This window comes from Salvelinus fontinalis, chromosome 3 (assembly GCF_029448725.1).
Source record: "Salvelinus fontinalis isolate EN_2023a chromosome 3, ASM2944872v1, whole genome shotgun sequence".
NCBI classification, from domain to species: Eukaryota; Metazoa; Chordata; class Actinopteri; order Salmoniformes; family Salmonidae; genus Salvelinus; species Salvelinus fontinalis.
In genome coordinates, this window is record NC_074667.1 from 10,599,368 (window position 1) to 10,612,333 (window position 12,966).

General features: G+C 44.2%; 1 protein-coding gene across 1 annotated transcript; it reads left to right on the top strand.

Moving 5' to 3' along the window:
* The first annotated feature begins 4,765 nt into the window (after positions 1-4,765).
* LOC129838436 (protein FAM161A-like) lies at positions 4,766-11,820 on the top strand. Its single transcript, XM_055905386.1, has 7 exons — positions 4,766-5,038; positions 6,566-6,834; positions 6,991-8,250; positions 8,552-8,719; positions 9,079-9,178; positions 9,985-10,136; positions 10,841-11,820. Exons 1-7 carry the CDS (start codon positions 4,880-4,882, stop codon positions 11,271-11,273), a joined length of 2,541 nt encoding a protein of 846 aa, XP_055761361.1. The 5' UTR covers positions 4,766-4,879; the 3' UTR covers positions 11,274-11,820.
* The last annotated feature ends 1,146 nt before the right edge of the window (positions 11,821-12,966 follow it).

A 12,966-nucleotide genomic window follows, 5' to 3' on the forward strand; every position in this document is an offset into this window, starting at 1 on the left:
TTCCCAGATGGACTCCTCCAGCACCGACCTGAAGTGTGTCCTCTCCGGCCACAATGGGTGCAGGAGGAGCCTCCTCCTCCGGTCTCCCTAGACGCAGCCCCTCCTAGCTCCATAGGAATGGGAGCGGGGGGGGCAGGAGGTGGAACTGACAGGACCCTCTCAGAACGTCCGCGAGCAGCCAGCAGATGGTCTAGCCGTATTGACATGTCGATCAACTCATCCAAGCTAAGCGTAGCGTCCCGACAAGCCAGCTCTCTGCGGACGTCCTCCCTTAGGCTACACCTGTAGTGGTCTATCAGGGCCCTGTCGTTCCACCCTGCTCCAGCAGCCAAAGTACGGAAATCCAGCGCAAAATCCTGCGCGCTCCTCGTCCCCTGCCGGAGATGGAACAACCTCTCACCCGCCGCTCTTCCATCCGGGGGATGATCGAATACAGCCCGGAAACGGCGGGTGAACTCCAGGTAGTGACCCCTCGCTGAATCGGGTCCATTCCATACGGCGTTGGCCCACTCCAGGGCCCTACCCGACAGGCAGGAAACGAGGACACTCACGCTCTCCTCGTCCGAGGGAGCAGGCCGAATGGTGACCAGGTAGAGTTCAAGTTGGAGTAGAAATCCCTGGCAACCGGCCGCTGCTCCATCGTACTCCCTCGGAGGCGTGATGCGCAGGACGCTGGCACTGGCTCCCGCTGGAGGAGATGGTAGTGTTGCTGGTGGGAGGGTAGGTGGGGTAGTAGGGAGACCACTCCTCTCCCAACGATCCATCCTCTCCATCATCTGATCCATTGCCGAACCAATGCGATGTAGGATAGATGTATGATGCTGGACTCTCTCCTCCATCGTGGGGAGAGGGGTGGTCGCTGCCTCTGCTGACTCCATCAGGGGGTGTGGGCTTCTGTAACGTCAGGTGAATGATGGGTGCAGAGTCAGGCGCAGAGAGAGCAAAAGTATTCCAGGGAAAAACGCTTTAATTCCACAGCATGAAAACAGGAACAGGTACAAACGGGTGGTGCCAAAACACAGGCGTAAAACAACCCACAGTCCACTGTTTAAAATAGAGCTGAATAGCGAAAATCCCACAATCAAAATAACACTCACGACGTACAACATGAATACACAAAATAAGCCCGCACAAACACTAGCGGGCGAAACTAACCTAAATAGAACCTCTCCCAAAACCCTAACAAGAAACAGGTGAAACCAATTAGACAGACATAAACGAAAAAGAAAAAAGGATCGGTGGCAGCTAGTAGACCGGCGACGACGACCGCCGAGCGCCACCCGAACGGGAAGGGGGTCACCTTCGGTGATATTCGTGACAACTATATAGCAAGTAAAACATTGGAATGGTAGATTTGCAGTGGAAGAATATGCAAAGTAGAAATAGAAATAATGGGGTGCAAAGGAGCAAAATAAATAAATACTGTAGGGGAAGCGGTAGTTGTTTGGGCTAAATTATAGATGGGCTATGTACAGGTGCAGTAATCTGTGAGCTGCTCTGACAGCTGGTGTTTAAAGCTAGTGAGGGAGATAAGTGTTTCCAGTTTCAGAGATTTTTGTAGTTCGTTCCAGTCATTGGCAGCAGAGAACTGGAATGACTAAGATAGTAGCATTACTACTTGAAAAAATAATTAAATAAGTCCTGGATGGAATCATTGATGAAAAACAGTCTGGCTTTATGAGGAACAGACATATTTCTAACAATATCAGACTAGTACTAGACATACTTGACTACTCAGACCTAATAATAGGATAGCTTCATGTTATTTTAGATTTTTATAAAGCTTTTGACACAGTGGAGCATAGGTTCCTCTTCCACTCCCTTGGGAAATTTGTCTTTGGGGATTTTTTTCTGTAAGGGTATTAAGACTCTCTATAGGAATGGTAACAGCTTTATCAAACTGAAACATAGCACCTCACCTAGATTTGAGTTAAAGGTTGTCCTATCTCACCATATCTGTTTTTATTAATCACCCAACTTCTTACAAATTCTTTAAATAATAGTCCTATACATGGTATTTCCATAGCTGGTAAAGAAATGATTATAAACCAGCTGTCTGACGATACTACACTTTTTCTGAAAGATGCTAGTCAGATTCCCATATGTGATAGAATCCTTTTCCAAAGACTCTGGTCTATGTCTAAACATTAATAAATGTGAACTCATGGTTGTCAAATATTGTGTGGCAACCTCATATTAGGGTATTCCAGTGAAAGAAGAACTTTCATATTTAGGCATAACCATTACTAAGGATCAGAAATCTAAAGGCTTACTCAAATTGAACCTTGTTATTAAAAAAAACCCAGAAGAAGCTAAGTCAATGGCTACAGAGTGACTTATCTTTAAAAGGTAGAGTCCTAATAACCAAGGCTGAACGTATCTCTAGACTAACATATGCTACTCTATCTTTAGATCTTGACGGTAAAATAAGCAAAGGGATAGACCAGATGCTTTTCAACTTTCTTTGGAGAAACCGAACCCGTTACATTAGGAAAACTGTTGTAATGAACATGGTGGTCTGAGTTTTCTGGACTTTACTACCTTAAATAATACTTTTAAGATCAATTGGATAAAATAGTTCCTAAGAAGACGCACTTCTTTGTGGAACTTTATTCCTCATCATGTCTTCTCTACTTTTTGGTGGCCTTAACTTCATGTTGGTTTTCAATTATAATATTGACAAAGTTACAGTGAAACTCTGCTTTCATCTGGAAGTTTTCTTGTCATGGTTCTTAATTTATAAGCATCATTTTTCTCCACATAGATATTATATCTGGAATAATTGGGACATATTGAATAAAAATACATCTTTGTTTTTAGAATATTGGTTCAGAAATAATATCCTATTGGTGAGACAACTTGTAAATGCAGAGGGTCTTTTATGTAGTTGTCACGTTCCTGACCTATTTCTGTTAGTTTGTTGTATGTGTTAGTTGGTCAGGACGTGGGTTTGGATGGGCATTCTATGTTTTCTGTTTCTATGTTGGTTTATGGGTTGCCTGGTATGGCTCTTAATTAGAGGCAGGTGTTTGGCGTTCCTCTAATTAAGAGTCATATTTAGGTAGGTTGTCTCACAGTGTTCGTTGTGGGTGGTTGTCTCCTGTGTCAGTGTTTGTCGCACCATACGGGACTGTTTCGGTTTGTTTGTTCATCGTTAATTTATGTGTAGGCTATTTTCCCTGTTCGTGCGTTATTCGTGTTATGTGAGTCCGTCGTCCAGGTCTGTCTACACCGTTTGTTGTTTTGTTAGTTTATTAGTCAAGTTCGTGGTTTCCTTTAATAAATTATGTCTTCAAACTCCGCTGCATTTTGGTTCAATCCCTGCTCCTCCTCTTCTGATGAAGAGGAGGAGGAAAGCCGTTACAGTAGTTATAAGGAATTCTTATCACTTTACAAGATCCCTGTAACACCTAAAGATTGTTCAATTGTTTTAGATGCCATTCCCTCAGGTGTTGCTTTATTATTCAGGAACGTGTCAAGACCTGACCCTCAGAACATACCTACAATGAATTAATTGCCTCATCAGTAGGAAAGGTATGTTTTTCTTTTTGTGCATTAAACAACAATAGAGCTATACGAGCCTTGTTTCAACAGGATGTTGTATCTATACCTTATGTCATGCCTTATTGGAATGGTTTTATTGATAATATCAGTTGGAAAAAAGCAGTGGCGTAAAGCACTTAAGTAAAACGTACTTTTTGGGGTATCTGTACTTTACTCTACTATTTATATTTTTTACAACTTTTACTTTATGTCACTACATTCTTAAAGAAAAATATGTATTTTTTTACTCAATACATTTTCCCTGACACCCAAAAGTACTCGTTACATTTGAAATGTTTAGTAGGACAGGAAAATTGTAGAATTCACACACTTATCAAGAGAACATCCCTGGTCATTCTTACTGCCTCTGATCTGGCGGACTCACTAAACATATGCTTCATTTGTAAATTATATCTAAATGTTGGCTCGTGCCCTGGCTGTTTGTAATACAAGGAATTTGAAATGATTTATTCTTTTACTTTTACTTTTGACACTTAGTATATTAAAAACCAAATACTTTAAGGCTTTTACTCAAGTAAGATCTTACTGGGTGACTTTCATGTTTACTTGAGTCATTTTCTATTAAGGTATCTTTACTTTTACTCAAGTATGACAATTGGGTACTTTTTGGATGTTGCCACACACACACCTACTTATTAACAAAATGAAGGAAGTTTCTTTTAAAATTATTCATAAATATTATCTTGCCAACTTCTAAATATGAGGAAGTTTAAAAAAAATCTAATTGCAACGTTACCTTTTGTAATGACCACCCAGAAACGTGTTGCATCTTTTTTGGCATTGTATTCATGTAAGGAATCTGTGGCAAGAGAACAGTAGATTTATAATTGTACACATTTATGAAGATTTTGCACTATTATGGAGAGATGTACTGCTTGGATTCTTTACTTACGATAGAAATAAGTTTAAACAATTTTATGTAATTAATTTCCTTATTCTTTTGGCCAAATGTCATATTCACAAATGTACATCTATAAACAAAACACCATATTTTCATACCTTGCAAAAATAAACTATATCATATATAACTATATTATATATTATGTATTATATATATATATAATCAACTTTATTTTAAGACAATGAAATACTATACCAACAAAAAAGCTGTTAGGATCTAAATGCTAAGAAATGTGCGATTAACAGTTTAAGAAAAATAAGAAAAAAAGCGATTGACTTCCTGAAACAGCTAGTCATTTCCTTTACAACCACACGATGCTGGTGCTCTGGAGAGCATCTGCTGTGCTTTTGCCAAGTAGTTGCAGCGTCTCTATTAGATTAAACTTTGACAAAGAAAGCAAGAACAGGGAAAACAATGGCGAATGCCCATCGCGCCAACGTCCTGGTTACCTCCTGTCTGAAAACGCCGGTAGACCCACACACCAAGGCTCCGTTGGCGTTGTATGAAAGGCAGCGAACCCTTCCATATTCGTCAATCGCTGGTCATATTGACAATCGAGACTACGAAAAAGAGGTAAAATATCGGCAGATGAGTTTTGTATTTGAAAGCTGAGCATCCAGAAATATTCTTCAATGATTGGATGAAATCCATCATACGGGTGGAAAGAGGACTGGAGCACCATCCGACACTTAACGAGATGCCATTCATCCGACTAACTAATCCATCAACGTTATTCCCTCATTCATGATGTTGATCTGAAGACAAATAGAACACCAGTTCCACATAGGAAGCCTGCGTGTTTTATTTTATTATTCATGGTTCTTCATTCCACAATAGGCTAATTCTTGGGTCCTCCCTCATTGATCAGCTAGATGGCTTAGTCATACAACATAATGATCATACATTGCTACCAAACATCTAAGTTGATGTAACTAGGCATCATTTATAGCCTATACAAGCCTATGACACTGGATAGTGATGTAAATGAAGTGGATATACCTTGAATTGTCTTTCATGTCAGACTCATGTTGAAGATTGGGAAACTCAGGTCAAGCATTTACTTATGTCGGTGGATTCTCATGAAATGTATGTTATTCTCAAATGTTACTACAGAGATTTGACTGTTCAGGTTCACCCTCCTGTGTGGGAGAGGATTTGATCTGCATAATTTGTTACTGGCCTATTTTTGGCTTCCCTCCTTTGCTAGATTACACTGGTCACAGTGCCAGTAATTCTAAATGCTTAATTTCCTTTGGACAACATTATTTCAAATCCCATTTTATTTTCCTCACTGGACAAGGATTTGCCCTACATCTGGACATCTCCAAATAGTTTTTTTTTATTTAGAAAGTACATTCATTTTGATCTGGCTTGTACCGTAATCAGTAGGATACTCTTTAGAATTGCTTGTCCAAGCTTTAAACTTATTTTCTTAATATTTGTAAATGTATGATTGGATCTCATCCATTCATCACCTGAAAAAGAAGAAGAGGTTTTGATGGTTGGAGGCAGAACAGCTAGTGTGACAGTTGAACACACGCTCCTTCCAATATCACCACCTTCTGTGCGTGACCATATGGATAAGTCATCCGAACCCACAGAGCTGGGGATAATGAGCTTAGGCATCGAGTAGCCATCTCATATTATGCTCTACTCTACACAATTCATATTAGGCCTTACGCTTTAACCATCTACAATATGTCCAGTCGTCAGTACTACTCTTACATGATGATACACTTCCATACATTTGGCATATTAACACATATGGGGCTTCCCCTTTAAGATGTATCTTAAAGTCATAGAAATACAGTTGAAAGGCTTTTTCTTCCTGCAGCCACAATCCTATCCAAGATACCCTTTGCTTCCAATAGCTTACTTAAGTGATAATGTCAGAGAAGATGGTGTTTGGAGGATATGTTGGCACGGGTGTTGTTACGGCCCGAGACAAAGTCGATTTTGCATTTGACTAATAATGTCCTTTGTAGGCTACATTTGTTATTTGTATGGAATGAATTCCACAGACCCATTTTCTACAGTCCGTGCACAACGCAATTTTTTTTTATTGCTTCATTTTCCACATGACGTTCTTTGACTTTCCAGCTGCAGTATGACGACTCGGGGTCTGACTACGGCGATGGGGAGGCCCCCGGGAAGGGCAGACCCCTGATGATCAAAGACTACCGAGTGATGGGGGACCACATCGACCTGCGTGAGTTCTACTTCTCCAACGAGGAGTACTACCGCGAGCTGGAGGAGCTGAAGCGGGCCCACCTCCGCACCATGGCCGAGCTAGAGGGCATGTACCGCAAGAAGCTGGAGCCCAAAGGCGCACCACCCTCGGAAAACGTGCAGGGGGCCCAGGCACACAGGCATGTTGTTCCTCTTGCTTTAATTTGTTGTTTTTCTTGATTAACCACCAAGATAATACGCTGAAGTTGGTAGGGTACATTATTCTGCTCCTGGAGGGTGTACTGTACTCAGTCAATTCATATTCTAGTGGTGTAAAATCTTTGTTCGCTCACCAGATCTTACTTGAAGATCAGCCCCATGCCCGTGAGGCGTCTGAGGAAGGCCCACTCGGCTCTGGAGCTGAGGAGGGGCTCTGGGCTGTCGGACTCATCTGACGAGGAAGGTGCTGTAGACGACAACGTGGAGAAGGGTCTGCAGTCCTCCCCCAAAGAGCACATCAAGAACATGTGGCAGGACTTCAAGCTGTCGCCTCGCCAGCGCCACCCGTCCACATCCTCCCTCCGGAGCCTCATTGGGGGCCACAAGAAAGGCATCAAGGGTAAGGACAGGAAGCAAGGGCGCAAAGATGTCAAACACGAGCCTTGGAAACCCAGAGTGACCATCCCCAAGCCGTTCCACATGACGCTGCGGGAGAACCAGAAGCGCCAGAAAGGTGTGAAGACGCGGTCAGAGATCGAGCTGGAGAACGCGGCCTTGCGGAAGCAGCTGGAGGAGCTGACAGAGTGCCAGCACAAATTCCGTGCCAGCTCCGTGCCCTTCCACGTCCGCCTGCCCCTCTATGAGAAACTCCACGAACGAGACGAGGCGCGGCGGGCCAGGCGGGAGCGGGAGCAACAGCGTCTGTGCTCCACCCAGCAGCCCTTCAGTTTCCTGGAGCGCGAATGTCTCAAGAGGGAGCAGAGAGAGGAGCAGCTCCGCAACCTCCAGCCAATCAGCCAGGAGAGAGTCCGACCATTCAGGGCCAAGCCCGTGCCCAAGGCGGTGTACGAGGCGGCTACGGGCGAGCAACTGAAGGAGGAGCAGCTGTACCGTGCGGAGGAGCAGCTGTACCGTGCCATCAAGATGCAAGTGAGGGCCCAGGAGCTGCTCCACAGCGCCTCCATGCCACCCAGCATGCTGGCACGCCACCTTAGCAAAAGGGAGCATGCTAAGGATGGAGCCAGGGGTGACACCGCTGGATCCGAGGATGACAACAGGGCCCCTTACAGGCCAAAGATAAACCCGGAGGTGCCCGACTTCGACGCCAGCTACAGGAGGTTCAAGAAGCAGCTGGAGAGCCGGCGCGATGTGAAGCCTTTGACGACGTGCGAGCCGTTCCAGCTCCGGACGTCACAGATCCCCTCGTACCGCGAACGCATCCTGGCCAAGATCGAGAAGGAGCAGATGAGTCCCTGGGCCAAGCGCTGGCCTTACGTCAGCACAGCTGGGCTCGTCCGCTCACACAACTCTAGCCTCTGCTCCTCCCTCTCAGGCAGTCTGGAACAGCTGCCTGCCAAAGTCACCGATGCCAGCAAAAAACGCCAAGAGGCCGTAAGGTACTACTCACATAGAATAGCAAGGGGCGTCTCCTTTTTAGACAAGCTAGTCAGAGCTTCAGAAGACCTTTTAGTTGCTCTTTTTAGGAATAGTTATGGTCTGAAAGTTGAAACCCTTGTCTGTTGAATCCTGTGGACTTCCTATACACTCCCAGCTCCAAAACAACAAAATGCCCAACCTCTGACATTACCCCCCCTAGTCCTACTTCTAGTGCACTTGGCCTTCATTTTCCCTTTTGACAAAGTCCTTCCTCCACCAATGCCTTCCTGTCATCGATGACTGCCTTGTCTCCTTGAGTAGAAAGGTGCTTGAGCAGAGAAAGAAGGTGGAGGAAGAGGAGGAGAGATGGAGTGAGAGACAGAAGCAGAGAGAGAAGAAGCTTGCAAAGGTGGTCTCGAAGTGTGCCCAAGCCAATGATGCCCACGTGCCCCTCTCCCAGACCAACCAGTCCAAGCTCAAGCAGTTCAGGTACCCATATAGAAATCCATAACATTCTAATTATACTTGTAGCAACCAAGAAACTCACCCCACCTGAGACCAGTATGAACACCCACTCCACAGCCCCCCCCCCCCCCTCCCCAAACAGTTTATCAATCTGTTGTGTCTGGGTCTTTTCATATGAAAAGGATGAGTGGAAATGCAAACCTAAAGACTGAACTGAACATTGCCTCAATAGTCTCAATTGTGACTATGATTTCCATATCAGTAACAGTAAGCTGCGGTTGTAAAGGTGATGTTTTTGTTGAATAGGTCAGCGTTGAGGGTTATTTCAGGGCTGAGGCTTGTGGGATCACAGGGGTGAAAGGTTGTCTGTGTGTTTCAAACAGAAAGCAGGACTTTCAGCGGAGGAAGGAGTACGAGGAGGAGATGAGGGAGATCCAGGAGAGAGTGAAGGGGAGGCCTCTGCTGTTGGAGCAGGTCGCACAGGTGAGGCTTGAACGGCCCACACACACACACACACACACACACATACACACGCGTGTGAGTTGTGGAGTGACATGACATGGGTTGCATTTCAGTAGTTATAAGTGGCATCCTTTCCACATCTCCTCACACCACTCATTCACACAATAAATATACACTACCTTTCAAAAGTTTGGGGTCACTTAGAAATGTCCTTGATTTTGAAAGAAAAGCATTTTTTTTGTCCATTAAAATAACATCAAATTGATCAGAAATAGTGTAGACATTGTTAATTTTGTAAATGACTATTGTAGCTGGAAACGGCTGATTTTTTAAAATGGAATATCTACATAGGCGTACAGAGGCCCATTATCAGCATCCATCACTCCTGTGTTCCAATGCCACGTTGTGTTAGCTAATCCAAGTTTATCATTTTAAAAGGGTAATTGATCATTAGAAAACCCTTTTGCAATTATGTTAGCACAGCTGAAAACTGTTGTCCTGATTAAAGAAGCAATAAAACTAGAAAGAGGAGTGGGAGGCCCCGGTGTACAACTGAGCAAGAGGACAAGTACATTTGTTTCTCAAACTAGACACTCTGACGTCTGAAGTCCTCAACTGGCAGCTTCATTAAATAGTAACCGCAAAACACCAGTCAATTTGATGTTATTTTAATGGACATAAAAATGTATTTAAAAGACAAGGACATTTCTAAGTGACCCCAAACGTTTGAACGGTAGTGTATATTGCATGAATAATAAATGTATGACTGACTATTTTCCCGTCACTGGTCATGATGTATGCTATTTTTCACTTCTGTCTGTTGACAGATGAATGCCAAACACGCTGCAGAGAAGCGCTACACAGACACCCTGCGAGGCTGTGGAGTGAGTGAGGACTTTGTCAGTGGCAAGGTGCCCCAGCAGCCAGGTGGCCAAGAATCTGCATGCTGGACCACCTCCTCCAGTGATCCAAAACAAAGGTAGACTTCTGGCTCAATGACAGTGAATTATACACTTTGTAAACATACTTCATTAGTCAAAATCATTAGTCAAACATACTTGCTAGTTTAGCTAGCCAAACCACCAGTCTTAGCGCAGAATAACTGATGAATTTGCGATCGTTCAATACCCGTTGAATATGGACCCGGTGTCAGTAAAAAAAATCTTAATTAAGTTGTTGCCAGCAGTACAGTTACAGTCACCAACGGATGTGGATAGCATGAAAACAGCCTAACCAGCTCTGCTAGGGTGAGGAAAATGGTCAGAGTGAGGTGTTCTCTCATTTGTGTCTGGAAGTAGCTAGCAAGCTAGCCAACGTTAGCCAGTTAGCTTGGGTGCTTGACTGCGGTTGTGAGGTCAGAACGCTTGGATCAAGGCTTGGCCAGAGCGTCCAGTGTGCGCTCCGAGAGCGAAACGCTCTGAATTTACGAACACACCATTAGCTTGCTATTATAAAAATCGAATTCAACAATGCCAATAATGTTTTCAGTTTCACTTTTGCTTTCAAAAGCAGCTCAAACATAGAACATGTAAGAATGAACTAAAGCTATTGAATTCTACCGTGCTGAAATAATGCATGCCCTAGAATGCCCTTCAAGCCAATCAGAAACGAGTATTCAACAATGCCATGGTATAAGAGTTTATATTTTTTTGTGTTAAGTGTTTATTCATTTTGTTTTCTCAGTGACAAGGACGAGACAGATACACCGGCTATTTACAACACTGTCTTCCATGATGACTACCCAGACGATTATGAAGACAGCTTTGCTGACCAAGAACGGGAAGGAGAGCAGGAGGCTGAGAAAGATGAATTAAAGTCCAAAAAAGAAGACGAGGATGAAGGCCATGACGAAGCAGGGCGGGGGAGGGCGGATATTGGGCGTTATTCAGATGATGGCGATTACTCAGATGCCGATGACCATTACTCAGATGCCAGTGAGCATTACTTGCCCCTGGACGATGAAAAGAATAAAGGGATTGACATCCTCAAAAGGCACGAGAGTACCCAGAGCAGCCCAAGCTATAGAAGCGGCCAGCACAGCCGAAACAGTCAGAAGTCAGAGAGGGATAGGGGAAACACAGCAATAGCGGACAAGAAAAGTGATAAGGATGACTGAAAAGTCAAAGGGGTGCATTTTCTGACAGGTAGGCAGGGCTCCATTGAGGCAAACGTCTACAACACTGACACACAGTGGTAGAGATGCTTCTATTATAAAAAAGGATAAATGTATGGTAGGATGTCTGTATACATACAGTAATAATGGGGAATTTCTTGTTTATTACATTATTTTGTTGCAAATACAATTTAGTGTGAGACATACCAGAGTCAATTGTAGTACTAGGCTATGGTTATAAAAATGATCACATTGAACAGTTTAGGGTACTCTTTGTCTTGTGATATCCTACTTTACAGGAAATACAATACGATGACCACTTACTTTTGGATGCTTGTGATAGTTTCTTTCGACAATTATTTGTCTAATGTTTTGTGACTAAATATATGTAGCCTAACATTTGCTATATATTTCAGGATCATACTTTTTTTCAATCGTTGTGTATATACACATCACATTTGGGAACATAAAGGTGTTATGCATTTCATGTACATTATGGGATATTTATATTTCTGTACTAAACTCAGTAAAGACGTCCTCTCACTGTCAACTGCGTTTATTTTCAGCAAACTTAGCATGTGTAAATATTTGTATGGACATAACAAGATTCAACAAACTGAGACATAAACTGAACAAGTTCCACAGACATGTGACTAACAGAAATTGAATAATGCGTCCCTGAACAAAGGGGGGGTCAAAATCAAAAGTAACAGTCAGTATCTGGTGTGGCCACCAGCTGCATTAAGTACTGCAGTTAATCTCCTCATGGACTGCAACAGATTTGCCCGTTCTTGCTGTGAGATGTTATCCCACTCTTCCACCAAGGCACCTGCAAGTTCCCAGACATTTCTGGGGGGAATGGCCCTAGCCCTCACCCTCCGATCCTACAGGTCCCAGACGTGCTCAATGGGATTGAGATCCGGGCTCTTCGCTGGCCATGGCAGAACACTGACATTCCTGTCTTGCAGGAAATCACACACAGAACAAGCAGTATGTCTGGTGGCATTGTCATGCTGGAGGGTCATGTCAGGATGAGCCAGCAGGAAGGGTACCACATGAGGGATGTCTTCCCTGTAACGCACAGCGCTGGGATTGCCTGCAATGACAACATGCTCAGTCCGATGACGCTGTGACACACCAACCCAGACCATGACGGACAACCCTCTACCTCCAAATCGATCTCGCTCCAGAGTACAGGCCTCGGTGTAACGCTCATTACTTCGATGATAAACGCGAATCCGACCATCACCCCTGGTGAGACAAAACCGCGACTCGTCAGTGAAGAGCACTTTTTGCCAGTCCTGTCTGGTCCAGGCGACGTTGCCGGTGATGTCTGGTGAGGACCTGCCTTACAACAGGCCTGCAAGCCTTCAGTCTAGCCTCTCTCAGCCTATTGTGGACAGTCTGAGCACTGATGGAGGGATTGTGCGTTCCTGGTGTAACTCGAGCAGTTGTTGTTGCCGTCTTGTACCTGTCCCGCAGGTGTGATGTTCGGATGTACCGATCCTATGCTGGTGTTGTTACACGTGGTCTGCCACTGCGAGGACGATCAGCTGTCCGTCCTGTCCCTGTAGCGCTGTCTTAGGCGTCTCACAGTATGGAAATGGCAATTTATTGCCTTGGCCACATCTGCAGTCCTCATGCCTCCTTGCAGCATGCCTAAGGCACGTTCACGCAGATGAGCAGGGACCCTGGA

Coding starts and splice junctions, on each gene's coding strand:
- LOC129838436 (XM_055905386.1), top strand. CDS start 4,880: ATGGCGAATGCCCATCGCGCCAACGTCCTGGTTACCTCCTGTCTGAAA. Junction 6,835..6,990: donor CAGGGGGCCCAGGCACACAG/GCATGTTGTTCC, acceptor TTCGCTCACCAG/ATCTTACTTGAAGATCAGCC. Junction 8,720..9,078: donor TCCAAGCTCAAGCAGTTCAG/GTACCCATATAG, acceptor TGTTTCAAACAG/AAAGCAGGACTTTCAGCGGA.